The sequence below is a fragment of the Parasteatoda tepidariorum genome, chromosome 9, assembly GCF_043381705.1.
Source record: "Parasteatoda tepidariorum isolate YZ-2023 chromosome 9, CAS_Ptep_4.0, whole genome shotgun sequence".
NCBI lineage: Eukaryota > Metazoa > Arthropoda > Arachnida > Araneae > Theridiidae > Parasteatoda > Parasteatoda tepidariorum.
Window position 1 is genome coordinate 28,078,721 of NC_092212.1, and position 26,517 is coordinate 28,105,237.

At 28.1% G+C, this 26,517-nt stretch overlaps 1 protein-coding gene across 5 annotated transcripts in view; it reads right to left on the reverse strand.

Annotated features, from left to right (window-relative positions):
* Positions 1-298: 298 nt before the first annotated feature.
* LOC107451599 (ATP-binding cassette sub-family C member 8) overlaps positions 299-26,517 on the reverse strand; it is a 62,088-nt gene continuing 35,869 nt past the window's right edge. For all 5 annotated transcript variants that reach the window (XM_043054186.2, XM_071185711.1, XM_043054187.2 and 2 more), the window contains 13 exons: positions 24,764-24,924; positions 23,068-23,137; positions 22,656-22,813; positions 16,884-16,976; positions 15,965-16,067; positions 14,652-14,765; positions 13,199-13,325; positions 12,968-13,089; positions 11,496-11,683; positions 8,117-8,220; positions 7,142-7,191; positions 3,934-4,080; positions 299-938 (listed from right to left, as the gene is read on the reverse strand). In XM_043054186.2, coding sequence (XP_042910120.1) covers positions 792-938; positions 3,934-4,080; positions 7,142-7,191; positions 8,117-8,220; positions 11,496-11,683; positions 12,968-13,089; positions 13,199-13,325; positions 14,652-14,765; positions 15,965-16,067; positions 16,884-16,976; positions 22,656-22,813; positions 23,068-23,137; positions 24,764-24,924 — 1,584 coding nt within the window. In that variant the 3' untranslated portion in view covers positions 299-791. The remainder of the gene's footprint in view (positions 939-3,933; positions 4,081-7,141; positions 7,192-8,116; positions 8,221-11,495; positions 11,684-12,967; positions 13,090-13,198; positions 13,326-14,651; positions 14,766-15,964; positions 16,068-16,883; positions 16,977-22,655; positions 22,814-23,067; positions 23,138-24,763; positions 24,925-26,517) is intronic.

Below are 26,517 nucleotides of genomic sequence, written 5' to 3' on the forward strand. Positions count from 1 at the left end.
CTTGTTGGTTTTACTTAAAATTTAAATCCAAAAGAGAAAATAAAAGACAGTATTTTTGTTGCACATGAAAAGGTAGTATAAACAAACTGCTTGTATAACTGCCGCAAATACAAGCCACTTTATTGATTATGAGGAAAAAATAGAAATAGAGATATTTTGCAAAGTGTTATGCTATTTGAGCTTCCCAGGACATGAATTTTTTCCAACACATCCCAGAATCACAGTGAGGTTGAAAATAAGGTTGGCAACAGATGAATGCTGTACAAAATTTAAATAATAACTCCATATTGCACTGCTATTTTTTGTATAATTACATAGAAACGTTAAAGATCGAAAAAAAAGCAATATGGCAGAGTTCCCACATTAATTAAAATGTTAATTTACATTTTTAAAAGAAATTGAAGATCTAAAATGGAGATTTAAACATCGAGAAATATTAACATGTTTCTTTTTTATTCATATGGAAAATAATGTAAATAGAAAATTGGCAATAATAAACAACCTTCCCCACACTAAAAAGGCTGACAGACCCCTTTACTCATTTGCCCTGATTATTAAAGAAAGTAAACTATTTTTAACCATGCCTTGCTTTACATTTGCATACACCATTATTCATCTGAAAATTTTTTTTCTTCACTAGAACATAAAATTCTAAATCAACTATCAACACATAACAACATAATTATCAACGGTTATAAAAGACTACAAAAGGAAAATTATTAGAGCTAATGAACAAGAACCTAAAGTTTAAGAAGCACCAGTAGTTATGAAATTATGAATGCATGGAAGATTCAATGATGCTGATGACTTGCTTTCAAAAGCGATGCAAAGATACTTCCTTTCACTTCTTGCAAGTCTTTTGGGTGGCCCACTTCTGCGACGCGACCACCATCTAACACAATTACTTTATCAAAGTTCAGAATACTTTGAACACGATGCTGAAATAAAAAGAAAATTGAACTAAATACACCATCAAATAAACAATGTCAACCTATAGATAGCAACTATACAAATTAACGCTTTTCCATAGTTGTTAAGTTATCCTTTCACAGTACCAAAGAAACATTGGCAAAGGTCCGTGGCAGAATCGCAGCGACATTGTCGCACAACTTTACAAAGTTCTTGCAGAAAGATTTTCTTTTGAAAAGTAAAAATTTACCTTTTTTTTACAGAAATGTACACGCAATATTTAAATCATGCGTTTAAATAATCACTTTTTGACGGGCTCAATTTTCACCAATAGTATTGTAAATTGATGTAATGTTTCGGTTGTATTTTCGGCAGTTATTGATATTGATTTTCACATGGTTTTCAAACATCCCTATATATTTCAAACAATATGGAAAATTCGAATCCAGCATTTGAGTATTTATTTTTTAAGGCAATAGTTTTATTGAATTTTTGGAAGTTATTGTGCTATTGATTTTTCCATAGTTTTTAAAACTAATATTTTTTATACGATATGATTTATTACAAAAACCTAACCTCGAAACGAAACACGCATTTGTGTCATTTGATTTATGTGATTTCGTCATAGATCTTTTTTATTTGGCAATTACTACTACGGATTTCATGATATTTAAAAAAAAAAATTTATTGTGATAATTAATTATAAAATGCGAAGAAGAAAATAATACGTGCGTTTCCCCCCCAGCAAAATGTGAGAATATCATCCATAATATTAGAATAAAAAATTATTACATATTCAATTAAGAAAATTAATGTTATTATAATTTTTTGTAAACACAGTGTGGTACTTTTAGTCGTATTTTAAATTAGTAACATCTATCTGTGTTAGTATTAAAAGTATCTTGCAGAAAGATATTAGTGCTAGAGAGTTTAATCTAGAAAAAATCCTGCCACAGGGGGTAAAGGTGATATTCACAGGGCCAGGGACCCAAGGGATTCTGCTCCCAGATAATAAGCAAAAGCTCCAGCAATTTAACTATATATTTATGCACATGTTTGAGTTTCAGATTTTAATTTGAAATTTTTAATATAATAAGGAACAGATAAATGTTTGTATATTAATGTAATTCATAGTTGAAAGCAATTTTAGCCATAAAAAGAAACATTAAAAAATAAGTTTCTCTTTAATCTATCACTCTACCTCTAACAAAAAAACCCCCCCAAAAATAACAAATCCTATTTATATTTAATTTTATTTTAATCATAAAAACTAAAATGCATAATTATTTAATTTTAGAATGAACATATTGCATAGCCCAATTTAAAATAAAATTGAATAAAATATATCAGCCGAACAAAAGTGATCTGTATTTGTAGAATCATCCAAAAAATAAAATCACAAAAAAATCTTTCTTATTTTTTATTGTTTTAGCCTAAAAAATTAAAAGACGGAAAAAAAAAGATTTAAATCACCATTAAAAAAAATAAAAGAGCACTGGAAAGTTTAGAGCTTATCCATTAGCTTAATTCAGGAAATCCAAGAAAATTGTTTGCCTAAATGAAACACTCTTTAATTGAGGAATCATATGCTGTAAACCATTTTAACTAAATTAATATAACACTAGGGAGCTCCGCCCCCTGCTCGCTACGCTCGCCAACCCCCAGAACTGCTTCGCAGTTCCATTGCATATTGCTTCGCAATCTTATAAAAACATTTTAACAAATTTAAATTTTAAAATAAAAATGCCAGATATTGAAATCAATTATTTAATGAAATTTATACACTTCTCTGCCCCCTTCACAATTTGATTATCTTTTCTTCGTGTAGCTGAGAAATTTGGAGCTGTAGCAGAGACTATATCTCAATAAGATCACCAAATGTACTATTGCCAATTTTATTTAGAAATTTAATACAATCCCATTAACTTTGCAAGGTTTGCATGTTTTGGGTAAGCGTCATTTTTATGAGGATTTGTTTATTGTCATTGCGAAAAATAGAATCACCGGAAATTGAATTATGTCAAAAATAAATGGCAGTAGTGTCCCTGAACTTTTGAAATGTATTCTTTGTATCAAAATTTGTTGTCCACACGTAACACCAGTTAAAACTACGCAAACTAAACTGTTCCGATGAAAATTTTCGACACAATGGCGTTTTCTTTCAATATGAGTTTGTGAGGAGGTAAGTCACTCACAGAAAGACTATTTAAAAATTCAGAGGGATAAAGCGTTTGCTCGTGATCATTGTCTGNGATATTAGGAATTAAATTAATATTTATTAAAGAAAAAAGATAATGTATCTTCTATTAATTATTCTCTTACCTTATTCTTAAATTATTCTTTTAGAAAAAATATCCAATTATTATTACTAATTTTAAAATTAAATGTCCATATTCCTAATTAATATGATATTCCTATTCAATACGGCAACTCAGATATTATGTCTTTCCTATGTCAATCCAATTATTTTCTGAGTCATTCCAATTACGTCTTTTGAATAAAACAATCATATTTGAATATGTTTGGGAATTCTATAAATGAGTTACTAATGACGGATTCTGAATATAATTCAATTCAAAATATGATATATCTTCCAAAACTATAATGACTAAAATAAGGATCGTAGACCTGTAAATTATTTGGCCAATAATTTACAGGTAAATTATTAGCCAAGTAGCTCACAAAAAAGGAATTTTACTTTTTCTATGTCGTATTACAGCTGCACATCTCCGAGGATGATTCCAAAATATGCCATCATAAATTTTTTTTTTCGACAGTGTCATCTATTGATGAACTTGATAACTAATTTTGAAACTTGGCAAGAAAATAGTCTCCTAAACAGAATGTAGCAAAGTAGTAAAGCTAGAATTTTGATCTGGATCCACTTTTCATTCATTCATTCATTTTTAAAGCAAAGTAAGTAAAGCATGCATTTTGGTCTACATCCACTTTTCATTTATTCTTTTTTCAAATCAATCATTTTTAGAACGCCCATTAGTAATGGTAACATAATTTATTACTTACGACAATTGAAAGAACAGTGCTACTTTGATAATTTTCAGCTACAACATTTTGTAATATTTGGTCAGTCTCTGGATCGAGAGAGGAAGTAGCTTCATCCATCACAAGTATTTTAGAGTTCCTTATCAAAGCTCTTGCAAGGCAGAAAAGCTAAAAAGTAATTAAAAAAATCTTTAAAAAGATAAAAATGAATAAAATAAAATATATTCTCAGCTAATGAAAAAATCCTGGTAATTAAGCAACTTTTAAAAAAAAAGACCCAAAACTTATACAAGGCAACTAAAATTGGCTTAAAGTTTAAATTTAAACCACTATTTCAACATCTGATACAGAAAATGTGATACTTCAGGTGCTATATAAATTTTGATTTCGTCTTTCATCACTCTTTTAACAATTGCCTCTTTTGTGCTTTTCAGAGATGTTTGAAAATACCTCCAACAACAAAACTTATTAGAAAAATTAAGTATTTACTATGGTATGTGTTGCTTTAATTGGAAATGGAACAGCCTTGGCTGCACAGGAAATAGAGCGATTTCCGTCCAACAAAGTAAACCAAGTTTGAATCTCAGAGGTGGTTGGTTGATACGAATTCTGCTCCCATCTCGTACCGACCACAGCGCTGACATAAAATATTGCCACTGGTAGACAGATCATGGGTTAGATTTTCCTTCGGGCTAACCGTGGGAGATTTTCATAATTTTCCTCTCCAGAATTCAAACCAGAAGCTCCTAACTATCCAAAGAATTCCATTGCTCAACACCACTAAATGCTACTCTACAACTAGCACGGAGGCACTACAAATGCTTGCAGGAGTCATACCTATTGACTTAAAAAAATTAAAGACATCATTAAACGCACCCTGGAGGACGCACTCGCCTCTGATGACATTTTGAATCCGCTCTACACGAACTAAACTCAGTCTCGGTTGTTGGGCTCCCCGCCTGTTCGCTTCCCGTTATTTTGACATTTGGTTGTTTTATCTATCTCATTCGCTTTTTAATTCTGTTTGAATCTATTTATTCACTACATTGTGCTTTTTATTTGGCTTATTTACATTGCCTTTCCTTGCTTTGCAAATTTTAGCGTCGCCTTTTAATTGTATTTGATAATTGTTTATTTTACCACTTTACATCTTCACCTCCTTTTGTTTTACATTTGAGATTTTCTTGGCTCCTTACGCCTTGTTCTTCTGTCTTACCTGTTGTCAATTTGTCATCGACTGTATTGGTTCCTTGACCTATATTAACTTGGGACCTCCGTTTACCTGTGACCTTTTAATGTTTTCTTATGTTCACTTCAGGTACACGTTATTTTTTAATGGTTCACTTTATGTTTTACTGTTCTTGAATACATCAACAGTTTATACTTTGTGTCCTTTATATCCTGTCACAATGTTAATGATCGCTTTGGTTTAGCGACCCAACTTACTCCACAATATTACTCGTTTTAATCCTATGTACTGCCTGCACATGATGCATTGTATGTCATACTGTTCTTTCCTGTGATGTGTTGTAAAATTTTTCATTTGTGTCTTTGGCTCACTATAAGGGAAGCCCCGTCGGCTTCGGCACTATAAGGCGGGACTCTCGAAGCATTTTAATTATTTTACTGCTGTTGCCATCAGACTCTGTAATGTTTACATATTGTTACTCTGTAATGTTACTTTTTGTATTTTATGTACTTTTCTGTTTTTCATGATTTTAATAAACATTTACCCGTATGCCCTAAATTGGGGCAGGTCGGGGTAAATATTTCATAATTTTCCTCTCCATGTAATGCAGGCTAGTTCCATCTAAAAGGTACCTACAAAGGCTAGATCCAGGAGTTCCTATGTCTTGTTGGTTGAGTTATTGTCAAAACTACAAGGCTACAGAGTTGAACATTGATAGTCATAAATTCGTAATTGGGTTGGCTGTTCAATGCGGGTTACAAAAGAAAATAAAAAAAGGAAATGGAAAGGCCTTCCTTTAAATACTGAAAAAGAGATGAAACTAATTTCGATATTAGAGAAACTGATACACTCTAATGTCCATCCTCAATCTAAGCAGATGTAAGAGCTAGAGCTTTTTCAAAGAGGCAAAAAAAAATTTTTCTCTCCAGAGAATCTGGAGACAAATTTTTGTTAATAATAATTTCTTTAGAAAACAGCAAAAAAAGTGCATGTTCCAGTTAATTGAACAAAGTTACTATTTATTCTAATCGATATCAGTACAAAAGGAACTCTAATAAAAACAATAATCTAAATTTAAAGAAGCTTAAAAGCAGCGCTATAGAGTCAGCATAATATTAATAATAAACATTACTTTGTTTCATTATCATATTATGATATATGATTTCTAAGTCTGTTATTAAAAACATTCGTATGCATTTATAAATTTTAAAGTAAAGCATTCGCTGAGAAGGCTAACTCCTTATTTCTTTTTTAGAACGCAGTTTCTTGTAGTTAGGAGTAGGACCAGCTGCTTTTTTGTCAGTACAAAATCATTTTTCTTATGTTATTCAGAGGAGATTCTTTTGAAACAGAAATTTTGTCTGGATAATTTGAGTTATGGGGTTAAAATACTATACAATAAAACTATTGAGTAGATATTAAAATAATGCACTTATAATATTCCATAATTTACATAAACACGCACTTAACAAATTATAAGTAGCACACTGAGATCGAGCAAAACGTTTTCTGCTAACTGCCAGAGAAAAGTCATAATTTACAAGCATGAAAAACTGGCATACCTTGTATAAATAAAAGAGGGTTTAAATCTAACTATATATTTCATGACTACAATATATGATTCAGTATAAAAAATAAAAAAACTTTTTTTAACAATTTATCAGTTTGAATGGTTAGGGCAATATGCTGCTTAACCAAACTTTTTACAAAGGAAACAGTTTCTCAGTATTGCTTTTACATCACATTGCATTAGAATTCCACAGAATTTGCCCTAACAGCAGAAATACTTCGATGCCTATATTAAAAATATTCCCTCTATATCACAAGTACAAGTCTCAAGAATTTTCGCAGCACAATACACAGAACCATCTTCATTGTCTATACTGAAATCAAGATAAACTTGATAAAAAAATGCTTTTAGAAAAAATACTCTCCTTAGAAAGATTTGAAAATGTGGCTTATTTATATTTTTCCAAGTCCTTCAGCAATTTTGAGAGCCTTTTTTTTTCAACATATGTAAATAATAGAAATATTTAATACCTGATGTTGCCCAGCACTCAGATTTGAACCTTCGCCAGAAATTTGAGCATCTGTAAAACATGAGAAACATTTTATATAGGCGAGTTTTATTAAATCCTCATGTGATTAAATTCTGATTAAACTTGGTTTCAAATTTAAAACAAATAATATAAAATAAAAACTACAGTTGCACCTTGCTACTCCTATATAAATGGGATTAGAACCTTCATTGAGTTATTAAAAATTTTGTTTGGAAACTGTGATTAACGCAAATTTTTTTGACATAATCAATGGCGCAGCTGTCTTACAATTGTGTTATATCACAATTCACCAGGACTTAGGCGATAAACTTTTCAATGCAACAAAGAGAAATATGCATTTAATGTCTTCATGATATTGTTTTTCAGATAAAAGCAAGCACTGTTATTAGCCTAACTACTTTCAAACATTGTATCACTAGTTTTCTTCGCATGATAATCAAACCACAAATACAAAATTATGAGTAATAGGTTTTAGGACATTTTTATTGCAATACAAATTCAGATGGAATATGAACTGAATGTTCGAATAATATCACTTTTGATATATTATTTCAAAGCTAACTTGTCAGATTTCCCCCCTTAAACTACATTACACTTAGCATGATCTTTCCTTAATTCTGCACTCGAACAACTATCGCAACCAAGAAGACTATGTGAATCCGTTTTATTGTAAGATTTTACATGGTCATTAACTATATTAAAATGTTTGCTTTGTCTTCTCACTGCACAATTCAAGTTTTTTTTTGAAGTTATTTTATTAAGGTATTTATATAAATTGTTTTCATTAATAATTTTTGAGTAATAAATATCAGTCTAATATATCTAATTTACTTTTAAAATTTACAGAATGCTGTAAAATGACTAAAAACTGTCTTGTTAAACTTAGCTAAATGCATAATTAAGAAAAGAATATATATATATTTTTTTGCACATAAAAACATAGAATTTTTTTTACCTAAACCACCAGGTAAGAGATTAACTATCGCTTTTAACTGAGCAGCTTCTAAAGCATTCCATAGTTCTTCATCAGAAAACTCATTTGCTGGATCTAAATTTTCCCTAATAAATAAAAAATACAATAAAGTATCATACAAAATTTTGATTTCAATAATAAATTCAATACTGAAAAATTTCTTTAATTGCACCGCTAAAATATTATACTTGTGTACTAATATCTGCAGGTATTACAAACCTAACAAAATGGGATTCACACCTTCCATATAAAGGTAATTTCTTTAGTTCTACCTAGTTTAAATAATCTTATTTTATCATCTTATAAGAACAAAATGCTTAGCATAAATTGCACAATCAAACAAAATAATAATAAAATCCAGGTTTTATTACAAAAATCAATACTGAAAAATTAACTTACTTCTTTAATTGGATTATTAAAATATTTTACTTGTGTGTTAAAGCTATTACAAACCTAACAAAATAGGATGAACACATTCTATACAAAGGAAGATTAAAATAATCTCATTTTTGCTTATGAAACCAAAATGTCTATTATAAATTGTACAATTAAATGAAATAACAATAAAATCCAGGTCTAATTACATAAATCAATACTGAAAAATCAACTAATTTCTTTAATTGGATTATTAAAATATTTTTATACTATATACTATTATTTGAAGCTATTACAAACCTAAGAAAATAGGAATAGAACATCCTATATGAAAGTTGGTTCAAATCATCTCATTTTTGCTTATGAGACCAAAAAGTCGTGCATAAATTGTCCAATCAAAAGAATTAATAATAAAACCCAGGTTTCATTACAAAACTAAATACTGAAAAATGAATTCATATCTTTAATTTGATTATTAAAATATTTTAATACTCCTGTGCTATTATCAAAAGATATTACAAACCTAACAAAATATGATTATCACATTCTATACTAAAATAGGTTCAAATAATCTCATTTTTACTTATGCAGGGATGAGCCCAACACAAAAATCGTGAAAATTTCTTGAGTAAAATCATTAATGATGCATTTCAAAAAAATATAAGTCTCTATAAATTAAAATCATTGATATTTTCAAAACATGAAATTCTAAATAAATTGTATGCAGCATAATTTAAATGAATAACTATGTATAAGCTTACCGTTATCTCTAATCACATTTAATATTCTGTCAAAAAAAATATTAACAAACGAAAAAGGTGCTAATTCTTATATTCTAGTTCTAATATTTTTAACTAAAATTTACGAGAATTTTTATACGTAAATGTGATAGATTTCTTGAAACTTCTGGACCTCGGATTTCCGGAAACTTCCGGATCATAGTTAGTAAAAAATCCGGATATCCGGATTTTTGCCGGAGCACAATCATCTCTGCTTATGGGATCAAAATATCTAGCACAAACTGTACAGTCAAATAATGGGGCAATATAATTAAAAAAACTGTACAATCCTGTGCAGTATTTCAAATTGTGCAGGAGTGTGCTTAAGATGACAAACACAATTTTAAAGTGTTTTTCACTTACTTAATAAGATGTTTCTAAGTACAGTGGAACCCTGATTTTACATTTTCTGCCAGACTAGCGCTAAAAAATTGTAATTGTAAAAAAAGTATTCCAACAATATCAAAAACAATACTTACGATTGTTTTGAAATTTGCTTTTTAGTTTACAAAAGCAAATAAATATTGTTCATATTAATTTTTGGTATTAAACTAAAAAGTAAACTCTGCGGCACGACAGCCCATAGAGGGCCAAGGCCTACTGTGCCCATCTCAGTTTTCTTGACCTTGGGCTCTAGGGTGCAGGAGCAGATGTTAAGGTAAGGTCGTCAGCCGAACATGGAACCCCCAGTGTTCAATCGTGAACGTGGAATCCCCAGTTCCCAAGCATGCTTGGTACTCATTTATCGACCCATTGAAGGGATGAAAGGCTGAGTTTTGGTATTAGCAAATAAATATTTTTTCAAAATTTTTATGTTTTGAAACTCTTAATCAATTGTGTGTATGTTCTTTGATATTTTTTTGCTCATCTTCCTCGTTTTCATTCCTATCATCAGAAACAGGCATTAAATCAGACATTGAAGGAAATGAAAGTAATCAGATGTGTGTTACAGTTTATATACACGTCATCTATTTTGAAAGATCTTTAGTCACACAATTTTACTCTCGAAGGCCAATGTTTCCATTGGATACTGAATAGCCTGCTTTATTAAACCCACTTGTAATGCATTTAATCAACACTGTAGAAATCAAATTCAGAGCTTCTCGATGATTGCTTTAAAAGCACCTAGCATGTCACTGGGAATAAAGAAAAATAAATGATCCCCTGACCAGATGTTTATTGTAACGTTCTTTAAATGATTGGATTATTCCAAGAAGTTGAAGTTTGGTAGAAAAAATTCCACCAAAAAATTTTACAATTTAAGCTCCCATACTTCCTTTAACCACCCTTTCTGTACTTTGCCTATTCCACATTTTTGAGACTAAAGGAGAAAATCCCGTTCTCACAGATTTAAGACAAAATAGAAAGAATGTCAGAATAGCTTCAAACAGCTATTAAACAAATCGCTCTCCCTTTTTAAAGAAGGGAAAAAAAGAAAGAATTTGTAAAAAGATTTTGCAGACTTTGTTTTAGAAAATAGGATTTTGATCTGTTACAAAAATGTACAAAGCAGGATTTTCTTGAAAAAGGTTACGTAAAATTCGGAATAATTTAACATCACTGGCATACGCAATTTTCATGCACCAACAGAAAATGATGTAGGAAGCGGGATAACGTACAACGTAAAATAGGGCTTCCATTGTATTATGCTTCAATCTAATAGTAATTCTCAAAATTTGTGAAGTAACAATTTTAAAACAATATTAAGGAATAATTTGATGTGAAAAATGTAGCTTTGGAAAAATGTGACATTACTATATTGCCCCAACTTCATCAACATTTAAGCACGCCAATTCAAAGAAGGCAAAGATCTTCTTAGCTAGACTACTGTATAACCTCAACTTAATTAATTCAGAACAAAATTGGAAAGTTTCATTAAAAAAAGAAAAAAAGAGTCACATGACAAAAACCAAATTCTGCGAAAGGTAAAAAATAATAATAATAGTTGAAAAGGTTGTTAGTTAGTACAAGCTCTACAACAGAAGCTAAGCATTCAAATCCTTTACAATGTTGGGGTCTCTAAGCAAAAGAATTTGTTGATATTTTTTGGTTACCTTTTTTACAATTTCAACTCTCAATGATTAATTTCAATAATATAGCAATTCAATAAAACCAATGAATAAGTTAATTGCAAAATAGAAATAATGAATAAAAGATCTATATTTAAAACAATTTATAAAAAAAGTGTTCATAAAAAGGAATCTTACCGAACTGTTCCAGAAAATATAACAGCCTCTTGAGGAATAATTGACAGCCTGGATCTTAAAACTTCAAGAGGGATATCCATTATATCAACACCATCAATTTCAATTCTACCACTTATAATGTTCACCATGCGAAACAATGCCATTATAAGAGATGATTTACCACTACCAGTTCTACCACAGATTCCAACCTGTATTCATAATGAATAATAAATTACATAATCATATAAGTTAATCAATAAAAAGAAGAGGTTTATCAATGAAAAGAGGTTAATCAATCAAAGAATTGTAAACAAGTCATAAAACCTATAAAGGGTGTCAAAAAAGTGCATGTATGGTTAATGAAACGGCTAACCATGAGAAATACATATTAGATTAAAAGTCTTATAATAAATGTATCAAAATTTTTAAAAAATGCAATCAAAGATACCAAACTCGACCCTCCAAATCTCATCCCCAGGGGCTGGGGAAAACTTCAAAATCGTAAATAGTAACCTCAGTTTTTTTAGAGCAAATCGGGATTCTTCAGAACAAAGTACACCAATTCGACCTACATATTTTATTATTTAGTTCAAACTTAAGGCTGTAAGTGCAAAAAGAAAATGGGGAATAAATTGTTAAAATAGTCATGTCTTGAAAAATATGTATTTGATCAAAAAATAAATAATAAAAAAATGTGATATTTTGGAGAAAAAAAACCTATCTAATGACAAAGTTGACTTCATTTCCTGACTCAACCAAGTCGCATCAGATTCAGTGAGAGTTGAGGGGTCGAGATTATATCATTGAATAATGCATTATTTTTTAAGTTGATTTCTCTAAATATTTGGCTGATTCCATACTTTTTGGAAAATATATGAAATATTACGAAAATATAATAGGAAATATTACGAAAAATATAAATGGCATTAAAATGCCATACTTTGTTTAAATTAAGAATTTACAACATTATAACAGCAACAAGCTTTCATGACCAATACAATAGTCAAACTCAATTATAATGAGAACAAAAGAACCAAGATAATTTGCTTGTTAAATCAAAGCCAGGGGAAATATAATAATAAAAGGTCTAATGCACAAAAAATGAGCTAAGAAATGCCTAATTGGGAGTTACCTATGATTGATTTTATTTACATTTTAAGGACAAATGTGTGAACATTCTTACTGATTTAACTTTTTAAATTTTTTTTCTTTTGGCAATTGTTTGATGTATATTAAAAATAACTATGTTTTCATTAAAAAGTAATAATTTTATTGTTTTCTTTAAACATAAAATTTTTGTTTGTATTATTTTCAGAAAGTAAATGTTGGAAAAAAAATGGAGATAGATATTAATTGGAGGAGAGAATTTAGTTCAGATTTCCTTTTCTGAAGCCTTATTTCAGTTCTTAGGATTCAAGAGTTATTTAACCCATGATATACTTATAAATTAATACTAGGTTTAGCACATGCATCACAGAACAAACGTTTTATACCTTTTCACCAGCTTTGATTGTCAGCGACACATTTTTCAAAACAGGATCACTATTTGAATCATATTTCATTACAACATTTTGAAATGTTATAGCACCAAATTCAGGCCATTTGTCTGGCAAACCTATCAATATAAGAGACAAATAAAAAGATTATAAAAAAAAGGTAAAAATTAAAAAATAAAAATTGTACTTAAAGATAAAAAAAAATATTTTTTTTTAATAACTATATACCAGTCAAATCTTTTGTAGAGTTATCCTCAGTAGGCAGTCTTGAATAGTTTCTTACTCTTTCAACAGCGCTCATATACATTTCAGCACTAGCTAAATTTCTAACTACCCAATTTAAGTATACTGGTACCTATACGGGAAAGAAAAAACATTTAAGAATCAATTCTGTTTTATAATATGAAAAAAAAATAGTAAGCAACATCTAACTTTTCAAAATCCCCAAACAATGTTTTTTTTTTTTTTTTTTAAATTAATCTAGAAAAGTGTAATTATGTTTAAAAATAAGCTTATCAAGTGTGAAAAAATTGTTAAAGCTAAATTTAACATAGGAAACCTTCACTTGCAAAACACTTTTTTGATCAAAATTACAATACTATAAGTCTTTGTCTAATAACTCTCTGCTTAACAACAATCTCTATTTAAAGACGATATGTTGTAGTCCTGGTTTCTTCCCAGTAGAAAAATTTCTATTTTAGGATGTCTGTATTACTGTTTAAAGATTTTGACTAACCATGAAAAATTTATAATGACTACATATACCTAATACCTATTCTATACTACTAATTAATTAGATTTCAATAGAGATATAAATTTCAAACAATATTTAACAGTTAACTTTGCTAAAACTAATATATAATTATATATCTACAACTAGTACAAAACATTAATTAATTAAACAGGGTGTTCCAAAATGATCACAGAATAATATCTATTTTTAATAATACCAATTATATATATTTTTAATATAAATAATTTTTAGTCAAATTATGCATTTTTAGAATGTAAAAAAGTATACTGATACAAAATTGCAAATTAACATATAAGCAAGGGAAAAAACAAACTCTATTGAAATTTGGTAAATCAGAATTTCGGGAAGCAGTTTATAAAACTTAGCAATCTTTTTTGCTGATTGAAAGTTAAAAGTTGTTTTTCGTATTTATCTTTCAAATTGTCTTACAATCAAACAGGTTTTTTGGTGTATCATACAACTAAGATTTTGATATCATTTTTATTTTTCTTCAAGCAATTATTTATCATATCAACAATGTGTAGACTTTTTTTGTCTTCATGTCTAAGAATACATATTAAGGGTGCCCTTTGTAGAAAACCATATATACAGTGACAAATCTGTTCCATAATTTGGATTTTCTATCTAATTTTGAATTGATAATATAACATTATCCAGCAAGGTAATTCTATTTACTAACAAAGAGTAAGCCACAATCGTCCTTGCACAAACTTTAAAAAATATTATATTGTTTTATAGTCAAGCTATTCTAACACTGAACTTCACTTTCGGAGATGAAAATTTACCTAAAATTTTTATCGTAACATAGTTTACTTTTGATGATATATTAAGTTAGCATATATAATATCATTGATACGAATAAAAATAGAATTTAGAATATTAATATATATTATTGAAGTGAACATAAAAACATATAATATTACTTACTAATAAAGTGTAAGTCATAGCCATTCCTACAAAAGCTTCTGAAACTTCTCCATAAATAGAAGTTAACATGGATGCCAAGGTAGCAATGAAAAGTATAATACCACCAAGATAATCCTGAAAAAAGTTTTTTACAACAGGGAAAAAAAATTTAAGTAGGATAAAAGATGCAAAAAATCAGTGAAAAAAAACTAAATATTTTACTCCTGAAACGAAAATTAAAAGTGATATTAAATAAATAAATAACTGAATTCATACTAAATTAAAAGTGATATTAAATAAATAAATAACTGAATTCATACTAAACGGCTTTACCTTCATTTTAACTGGTTAAAACAAATTATAATAAATGATGTTCTCCTTTCAGTCAAACTAAACTTTTAAAATAAAGATAAAATTTCAAAATAAATATATTAATAACATTGATTTTATTGGATGCTTGATGCAATTTTAAAACTGCCTAGTACAACAATTTTGCGCCTATGCAAATGACATTTTAAAATTATTTTTATATTTATAATGCTTTAACTCAAAATCAAATTTTCAACAATGATACAATTCAATTACATTTATTGATTAATTATTTTTATAAAAAAAATTCATATTATTTTTTTTTACGTAAGTGTAGCACGAATTTGGAAAAAATATTAGCTTTTTTTTAGAAAAATTAGAAACGAACTAGACATTTAAAGAAACACATTTAAAACAATTCTGTTTCAGAATGTTTGTTTCATAACAAAAAAAGGTATTGTTTCCCAATTTGTGTCCTATACAGGGGCAATTCGAATATCAAAGGAGGTTACTGGTTACAAAGGATGAAAATTGGTTTTATTCGATAAACTTGAGCAAGTTATGTTTTAGTCAGCATATGATTCCAGGTCATGGAGCATGATAAGCAACAGTTTCAAAATGTTTAGAAAAACGTTTTTGGCAAAAACACAATAAATTCATGTTGGAAATCAGTTGTTTTTCTCTTATCTGTCACCATCTAGTGAAAATTCTACAAACTTATTAGGTATCTTTCTGGAAACAATAATAAGGAGCAGTCTGGCATAAAAAATATTACCTTTAAAAAATGTGATTTATTATTGATCCTAGAAATGATTTTGAAAAATGAAATAAAGGAAATGAAAATTATTAACTATAATTATATGAGTTATCAGAATTTTATAATGGCATGATGTGTAAAAAAAATATGATAATAATTAGAAAAACTGAAGAGCATTGAAACAACAATTTTCCTTTTAGCAACATGGTTAGCTAATTTTTGGTACAAACTATAATTAAAATAAAATTAATAAAAATGGAATACTTACAAGAGAAACACCTAACCAACAATTTGAACAGTTAACTAAGATGAATGCAGTATTATTTACATCAATGCAAGTCATTATCATGTCTGTGAATCGATTCTCTGCTCTGAAAAAAAAATCCATTTCTGTTGAGTTTAAGAAATTTGAGCCATTTAAACACTATCCTTCATGAAAGTAAGCAATTAAATTGAGAAATTACATAATTTCCTTATTTGCTTTTTGTTGCTTATGCTAAGAAGGGGGTGGAAAGCAAATTTATGGAATAAATAAATAAACTTGAAATTCAATGTTGTGATTCTTTTAATTTAATATGGCTGACAAAAATCTTGTAAAATTTTATTTTATAAAAAGTATGTTTTTTAACTTTCTTAACTAAAAAGAAAGCCTGAATTAAGGGTTTAGAAAAAAAATTAAATTATCATATTAGAATAAATAAACTACACATTACCAGACTTTAACCAAAAAACCAAGGAAGAAAATCCTATAAAAATCAGTACCACAAGGAAAAAGAGTGATGACTTTTTCTTAGTGTAGTTTCAAGAAAGGTTATTTAAAAAAAAAATTTTTTTTTAAAGGGAAAGCTTAAATGATTCTGAAACAGAACATACTAATCTTGTTTACCAAGATAAGAAAAATATTATTTAAAAATAGTTCAGTCTTTAGATTTGTTAACAATTTTTACAAATCATGTATACATTAAAAATCTTTATGATAATACATAAAAAAAAATTATCCTTAAATTTTTTTATTTTTATGAAACAAAATATTTTTTTGAAGTATACAATAATATAGAATATATATTGATATACAGTAAGTTTATATGTTTAAAAAGTAAAAATGATTATTATGCAGAATATTGCAATAATAAAAAAACACTTAATTGGTAATTCATCTAATTACTATAAAGTTAAAACACACAAACCTGAAAGCTCTGATAGTGGACAATCCAGCAACAGTTTCTGAAAAATGTGAATAAACTGGTGACCGAGTAATGCAATCCAGTCTTTGAAGTTCTCTGAAAATATGAATTTCAATTCATTCTTTTAAATAATTTCAATTGATATAAATTCAAGAATATAATTATCCCTAATTTGTTAGAAAATTTAAGGTTATAAATTTAATCTGAAAAAAAAAGGAATTTCTAAAAGAGATAAATACATCATAAAGCTACAAATTTTATAGTATATTCCGTGTGATTATTTAAGGTTACTTTCAAAATTTGGTTAAAATAAACAGTGGAAATAAATATATATATAATACTACCCCTGGTTTCAAGGCCAGTGGTAATTGTGACTAGGACTGGGAGATGTTAAGATTTCAGCATCGTGATGCATCGCTACTCAAACATCGCAATGTCACATTGCTGTTTCACATTTGGTTTTGCCAAATTTTGCATTGCACAACTTTTGCTTTTTATTTATTTGATGCTACTGAAAAGTAAGACTAAGACTGAAATTTTAAATATATATATACTTTGTGTGTTTGGGGAAAAAAGAGCGTAAGTTCAATAGAGGGATATTCAGATAAAATTTATAAAAAGTGAAAATTTGCCAAAATGCATCAAACTAACATTATACCAATTACATTCATTTTATAGGTGTATATAAACAACTAAGTGATAAATAATTGAATGTTGTATTTAATTTCAATAAAGTTATATAAAAATATAATCAATAGGGAAAACAGTTAAGATAGGAGTAAATTAAATGTATGACTTTATAGCCTGGTATATATATTAATAAAATTATGTAAGTGAAAAATATTTATTCATTATTTATTTTTTAAGATTATTTTCTTTTTTCGGATAAAAATAATTCAATAGACTGTCTTTTTCAATTTAAACAAAACACATCTTTTCTACCTTCAGATTTTGCTGAAAAAAAATCGGAAGTTTTTAAATTAAAGAAAGAAGGTAATGAATAAATAGTTAACTAGTGAAACGAATAATTCATTAAAATTTTACATGCAGCTTTGAAAAAAATTAGTAAATTATCTTTAACCTTGGCTAACAAAAATTATTGCTACTTTTCAGCATTCTTAAGGATGATTTGGTATCTTAGACAGAAGCACATTAAAAAATTATTACATTAAGAAATAATTTTTCTAGAAAATAAAATTAGAAGAAATTTGTGCATTTTTTTCAACTTTTATATTATAATAAATTAATCTTAACAGGAATATTTTAGCAATTAATATTTGATATTTGTGGATAGAGTGTAGTGTTGAAAAAGAAATTACTTTTGACTTAGTAATCTGATTTCAAAAAGTCTGATTTTTTGAAATTTATTTTTCAGAAACTATTCAACTAATTTCTTTTTACTTTTTCATTTTAAAATAAAAAATTATATTCTTTAAAAAAAATTATATACCTTACAATTCAAACTTTTTGCTACTATTACTAATAAAAAAATTAATTAAAATCATTTTTGCATAAAATTATCTTTGGATAAATGATTATAATTCTGTTCTAAAATTTTTCAATTCCAGTAAACAGATCTTGAGATCTGACGAAATAAGCAAAAAGTAGCGTTAACATCAAGAGATCCTAACTTTCAATCTCTCTCCTGACCAAATTAATAGGACTATATTTCTCAGATTACGTCTATGCCTTACATTTTGAGGGTGAGGAATCATAATCCGTCAAAAAAATTTATTCAGATAAGTACGCTTTTGTACCTCACTTCGTAATTTAAAATATTGTCTGCTTAAACTAATTAGCATATTTGAGGTCTCTCCCTCAAACCACTAAAGATTAAGTCCTAATACGTGAAAATCAGATCAATAGACCAAAAGTCTTAGCCTGCCGCAAAGTATGTCAGCCAACTGTAAAAATAAAATAGATGCAGTTATAAAAATAAAATGAAATTTAAAATGCGCATTGAGCCAACAATTAATAATCTTTATAAAAATCTTTAAAACAATCTTAAAAATCTTCAATTTTAAAAATCTTTATAAACAGAAAAATAAAAAACGTAATAAAAAAAGATAAAAAAAAATTATGGATTGAGAAAGATAGAAAACTTAGAACAGCCGATGCGTATAACCTCTTGGCCATTCTTTCTCCAGAATTTCTTGAAGAATATCCTTCAATAATTTATTAAATTATTCAATTTCAATTATTTATTAATAATTTATAATACCTTCAATATTTTTGAGGAAATAGCGAAAAACTAGTATAAAAACAAAATTTCCTGGAAAAGGATACAGTGGAAATTATTATGGCTTCAATATTGTAAAAATCAATTATTTAAAGATTTATTTTCATAATTATTGCTAACCTAATGTATTATTATGTTGCTAAACTATATTTCGTGAAAATAAAATTTAACTGCACACTCTCATAAAAATTGCTATAAATAAGGAAGATCAAAAAGCAATCAAGTCGAAAAAGAAAATACTAAAGAAATAAAAACAGAACGACTGTCCTAAAAAGAAAATTTGCGTTTGATAAGTCGTTGGTTTAAAAACTCGTTTGCCAAAATTTTTTGCAAAAATATTAGATTTTTTTATATTTTCTAACAGTAATGATAATCATTTTTTAATAATTGAAAACGTGGTCAATATGCAAAATTGCAACTTTATACAAAATTATTAATGAAAACATTTTATCTATATTGAAGGAATGCAATTCTTCAGATTTAACAAAGAAAAATAAATAGGTAAAAAAATAAACAAACAAAATGTCTTATCGGAACTGATCAAAAACACTCTTTTCTTCAATAAGACAAAAATGATCTCAAAGTATTATCAAATAACAAAATATAAATAATCCTCAGAGAATCACTTTCTTTTCTTGGATTTACACGAATTGAAGAAAGCACTTTTTCATCTTTTATTGGCGATGAGTTAGTTTCACTCCTAATCACATCGGAATTCATCTTCAGTACATCGTTACTTGATAATTCGGGAAGGAAGAAACACAAGGGAAAAGATCGTCATGGCAATCGATGTCGCCTCGTAATCGGGGGAAATGCTCTTCGCGAACATCGCTGTTGAACCCGAAGAATCGCTCTTCGCGGCATCGGGGAAACATCGTACACAACGCGCGGACATCGGAATTTCCGATGCTTCGTAAAATACGCCAACCTAAACATCGGATCGGGGATGATTTTATAACATCGATGTTTTCCGATAAATCGATGTATCGCCCAGTCCTAATTGTAACACAAAGTGAGAGACCCTGAAAATTTTATGTGCAAAAACTCGATAACAAGATATCAATTTATATATTCATATAGATTTATAATTAAATTGCCTACCAATAAAGAATATCAGGATTTTAGAGTAACTAATTTAAGAAAAAACTTAGCTATTACAAGAATCACAATATTGGATTTTAAGAATGCAAAAGTACAAATCGCAATATTAGATTTTAAAATCGCGAGAATCTGAATCACAATATTGGATTTAAGAATGCAAAAATACAAATTATGATAGTGGATTTTTGAATTGCGTAAAGGCGAATCGCGATATCGGATTTTTAAATTCAGTGAATAGCATTTACAATGATATAAAAATTGCGCGAATATGAATCAGGATATTAGCGGATTCCAGCATAGTTTCAAATATTAAAAATGATGAAAATCCGACAAATAATAAAAAAAATTGTGGAAGAGTCACATGTATGAAAATGTCTCGTTAACACTATTTGGTGAAGGTTTCAAAATTTAAATTGCAGAACTTTTAATTCCCACTTTTGTCTGATTATAAGTTTTGATTTCCAGAAGTCCGCAAATCAATGGTCTTGAGATACGCAGAATTCTGCAAAAAAAAATCGCATGCCCTGCTCCTAGTTTCTAGATCCGGAATTTCAGGGTACACCTGGAATACAATCTCCCCTGCAAGGCACCACAGGGAACCAAACCCCAGTCATTTACAACGACAGCTCAGTGCATTAATCACAGAACCATCTCGGCTCTCTATAAGATGTTTGAGATAAACATAGATGTTTGACTCTCTATAAGATGTTCATATAAATAATATTTCAATTAATGCTCTCTGAATAGAATTGAATGTAAGATTTAATGGCACAAGGTCCACAGAGGACATGCTGCGCCAGACCAATTAATGCTCTCATTGACACCGGAACTGTTAAAATAATTATAAGAGAACAAATGCATCATAAAATAGGTTTATCTCATTTAATATCTTATAATATTAATCCATAGCATTTGATACACGAATTTACAATTTATAATTAATGACTTATTAATATTTGTATTGTTAAAAATTAGATTATGTCATATAACGTTATAATTAATTAGGATGGATACTTCAACACAGGGTCAAATAAAAATAAATACAGTGAAACCTCCTGTTATGGACACTCCTGCAAAACGGACACCTCTCAATACGGACATATTTTTAATTCCCCGGGAATCTTCTATGAATAAACCATTACGTACATTCTCCGCAAAGCGGACACTCCTGTAACTGGACAGGGACAGTCATTTTGATCCTGAAACGTTGCTTTCTATCTCTACAGATCGGACATTTCTAAATTTGAAAAAGGAACTATTTTTTCTTTAAATTGCAAGCTAAAAAAATGCAACTTTTCACCATTTTTAAAGCATGTACAGGGGTCTGTTTAGAAGAAATTTGGGTCCGTTAACGGACCCTTCACAAAATATCTTTTCATAAAAACGGACCCTTCACAAAATATTTTAACTTAAAAACGGACCCTTCACAAAATANTGAAATGACTTCTCTCAATGCTTCTTCCCCATTGAAAATTTCTTTAATTTTCTTATCAATTTGAAGACTGTATTTAACACAACTGGGGTAAAAAAAAAGAAAACAGAAGTATAATCTTTGAGATGTTTATATAAATGAAACATTTATTCAGACACTTGATAGCTGATCAATTGTGAATAATCATCTCCATAGGTCCTCATGACTTACAGGTATGCATTACTTTTTTTTTCTGTGAATCAAGGGAGGTTTATTTTCCAAGAAGGTATTAACCATGTTCCCTATCAAATGATAAGTAGGTGTAATGGAATGTGACCCTAATAATTGAAACGGACTGAGGACAGTATGTTCCTATTTGGTATCATATGTCTAACTTGAGTATCTATACTAATAGGAAAATTATATTTATTTATCTGTAGCTACATCCAGAATTTATATTTATATCAAACTTCTTTATATATTCTTTTTTTATCCTTCTTATTGCTTAAATAAATATTCTAGTAGATATTTACAGTATTCTTGTAGATATTATTTAATTATTTCTACATCTTTGAGAATATTCTAAAAACAATTTACGATGTTAAATTTCGTTATTAGGGTACCCTTCCCGTAAACGGACAACTCTCATAAACGGACAAATTTTTTGGTCCCATGAATGTCCGCTTAATGGAGGTTTCACTGTAGTTAGATTTTGAAATACAATTCATTAAGATGTTTTCTTGTATTGATATTCCTATTAAAGATGATTTTGAGTTAGAAATCTCTTTGTGTTTGACAAACTCAAGAGATATTTCATCTAGATATAAATTCTAATTCTTAACATAATAAAACTAAAAACAGTGATATTCAAATGTCAATTACGAATGAAAAATTAAACACCAAAAGCTAATTGATTGTGGTGATTGCTCTATTCCAAACACAAAATTATTGTTAATCAGGAATTCTATAGATTCTTACAAAAAATATATTGTAAATGAAATAAAATAAAAAATATTTTTCATACCTAGACGTGCAACGGAAAAAATGCTGTAAAGAATAATAAATAGCAGCAACAGGTATAACAACAATAATGAAATAAGGCGTCACAATCATGTCAACAATAATGGCTGACAAGCACAGTAAAATAAATCGCAAAAGGATGGGAAGAGTAACAGGAAGTTTCTAAAACGAAAAGCAAAATTACAAAGCATTAATAATTTAAAGTTTACAATTTTCAATAAAGAATAATTACTTAAAATGTTGAATAATACATAATTTGAAGTCAGAGTTAAACTATTTTGTTAAAATTAAATACAAGCATAAAATATGCTAGCTACAGTAAATAAGTTATGACAATAGGATACAACAAAATACCTATAATGTAGTTTTTTGAAATGTATTTATATTAACAAATATTTTGAAGCTACAGTACACACCTTGTCAATCGTACTGATGTCAGCTGAAAATCTGTTGACCACTCGCCCAACAGGAGTTGAATCAAAGAACCTTGGCAAACAAAAACAAAAAATATCGTAAGATTTAAGTGGTTCCATTATCTTAAGGAAAGAAAATATATTTTTAAATTTTTTTTTAAATAAATGGGATAGCTAATAATGTCAATATAACTGAAATAACTTGAAAAGATGAATAAATAATTGCAAAACAAAAATACCTACAGTATGTTTTATTCTAGATATATATATAATTTTTTGGCAAGTTATATTTAGCATAAAATTGATACAGCGAGAATATAAAAATAGTGAATATTAAATTTTATCCTCATTAACACAGCTAATTAATTAAATAAATAAATTTCTTAGTAAGCTTCAGAAAACATTACATTTTGATAACTTGATGAAGAATAAAAAAACAATTAAAGGAAAAAAAGAATTTAGAAAATGTGATGAAGCTTCTTTTGCACAAATCAATGATGAAAAATCTTATTTTCAATTATAAAATAAAATAAAAAAAATCGCAAACTATTTTAAATTAAAAATAATTACTAAAAAAAAATTTTGATTGGCCAAAGCCGATCATAGGTTACCCATTGGTAAAATGGTTGATGTCCAATTTTTTCTTTTTACCGAATAAAAGAACATGGTAGCTGAAAATACTATCATAAACGCCACTAAATTTCAAGTCAGGCCTTGCAAAAATTACATCTATTTATGTTTGTCCTCATATCGTCCAATGGGCTGGGTTTATTTTCAATTCCAACCAATATACGTTTCTTAGGACATCACAAAACTATCTTCTATCAGCAATATTCATATTGCCGGCCAAAACGGTGTTGTATTTGTCACAATCATCTCCTACAGCCTCTTCTGCAGCATCCAATATGTAATCGGTTGTTGACCCTGGTTTTGCATACAACACAGCCAAACTCTTTTTTTTTGTGTGATATTCACCTGAATTAGTATTGAAAACGATCCAATTTGAACTGTAGGTTAGAATTTCTGATTCTTAATTAAACCAATAAAAACAAAAAAATCGTTCAAATGATGAAATTCTCTTTTATTTACAACTGAAGAAGTATTTATGGGATCTCTCTGGTCCCATTTCTCAAAAATAAACTCGCCAACTTAATGCATAACAAAATTAAAAGTGAAAAAAAGAATTCTAAAAAAATTATCAAACAGCAGCGGTTGCCATAGCAACGCATGCCCACTATTTACTTTTACTCTTAAACACATTTGAAAAAAAAAGATGAGCACCATCAAATCCAAAACAAGACCCATTTTGCCAATGGAAATTTTTTTTTAAATTAATAATAGAATTAAAGATACTAGTTCACAGGTGAATTTTGAAAAACGGTTACTTTAAGTGAATAATTCCAAGAAATTGAAGACATAAGATATACTGCATAATAAAAACCCTTTTCTGCTTAAAAAAAAATGAAGATCGTAAAAGTCTTCATATATTTAATAGTTAGCAAAATAAAGCAGAATACATGACACTATTCTCATACTTTTTGAGGCAAATAAAGTTTTTATATTATCAAGTATTTTATTACTTTTGTACAAAAATGTAAAATTAATTATTAACATTGAATTTTACTTCAAGGAAATGAATTTTGATGAGGAAAGAGTGTGAAAATTAGCCAAGAATTAAAAAATAATGCATCCAACTTACTTCATAGGACTTCGAATAATATTGGACAACATTCTGTCATGCAAAACTTTGACAGCTTTCAATGAAGTGAGCTGTGCTGCCAAATTTGTAATAAAGGCAATGGCTATACTGACGCCAGATAAAATCGCATAGATATTAATATAGTATTGAAGAGAATCAGCCTATGTATAAAAAATGTATATAAATTAAAGTCAATATAGTTAGTACATATGCATAATTATAATAAGGTTACAATATATACAAAAGTTATTTCCTTTTATTTCTAAGTATGAGCCAATAATTACTAATTATATAAATCAACAGTATTTTTATACAGTTATCAGTGAAATATGATTTCAACAAGAGCAAAAAGAGATGTATAAAATTGATAATTTTTGTTTTGTTTAAGAGACTAGAATTTTCTGCAAAAACATAAAACATTCTAGCTGAACATATTAAAAAGCATTCAAGAAAAATTCAGATTATTAATATTTTTTTAAAAAAACATTAAATTTTTATATATATATATATATATATTTATATTTTGTAATTTGGCAAACTAGTTACGAAAATATTTTTAAATCATTTTCGCAATATGTCAGTAAGTTAAAAGATGTTTGAATTCAACACTCGCTTTATAGTTACATTTTGTACTTATTTTGTATTTTTCATTAATTTATATTTCTTGATTGATATGTTTTATTTTGTTATTTTTTCTTTGGTATGTTTTATTCTTATTTAGATTTTTTTTGGTGCTCCTCACATTATTGTATTAACAATTTTGCTTTGGGTGCATTAGTACAATATTAGAGAGCACTTAATTTTGCGGATATAATTGCGAGAGCAGAAAATGAGATTATATATTACCTTTATTTTGTTTTCTAGCTTTTTAGTTTTTTTTAAATTTTTTTTTTTAATATTTTAAAATTTTTTTCTTTATTTAAAGAGATCTTTCTTTCTTATCTTTAAATATATTTTTCTCTTGTTTTCTTTGCATTTGTAACTTATTTTATGGGTTCTATGTACTCGCAGCTTATAAAGTAAATAAAACTTTGTCTTCTTTAAAAATGTTTTGCAAATATCTCTTTTCTTTAATTCTCTTTTGTCTCTTTATTATATATATACACTCTCAGGAGCGACCACTCTGTGTTTCACAGTAAAATGGTTGTTAATGGAGGTTGGTCGTTCCTAGGTTTTACCTCTATTTACTTCAAAATGTTTTCAAAGGTACATGATTTTTCGCAAGCGATTTTAAGTTTAGTCAGTCATTTTTTTGCTGCGGAAATTCCACTTGTGTTGGCAGCAGAAAACCATATCGAAGAATAAAATTTAGCGTCAACTAAAATGATCCTCATTGACATAATTATGTGTAAAAAACAAATTTACCAGTTATGAATGATAGAACTGTTTTAAAAAAAAATAAAAAATTATGTTTTTAGTTTAAGTTTGCATTTCATTTTATATTGTAAAAAATAGTTAGCTTTAAGAGATGAGAAGAGGCTTTGTTCGAAAGTTTTTTTCTAAAATAATTTTAATTAAAATTTAACTTTTAACTCAAAAAATAAATCATTGATAGCATCCTCTTTAGTGCACTCTGACTGTAACATGATGTTGTAGTCTCTTTCAGAGATTGTTAAAAACAGAAGAGTCTCACACAAATATTTTGAATACATTTTAATCTATTTATTTGTTTTAATATTTTTTGTGTTTCTTTATTGGACCATTTTTGCATTTGGTGTAGAAGTTTGCCCGGTTGCTGGGAGATGTTTTAAGGG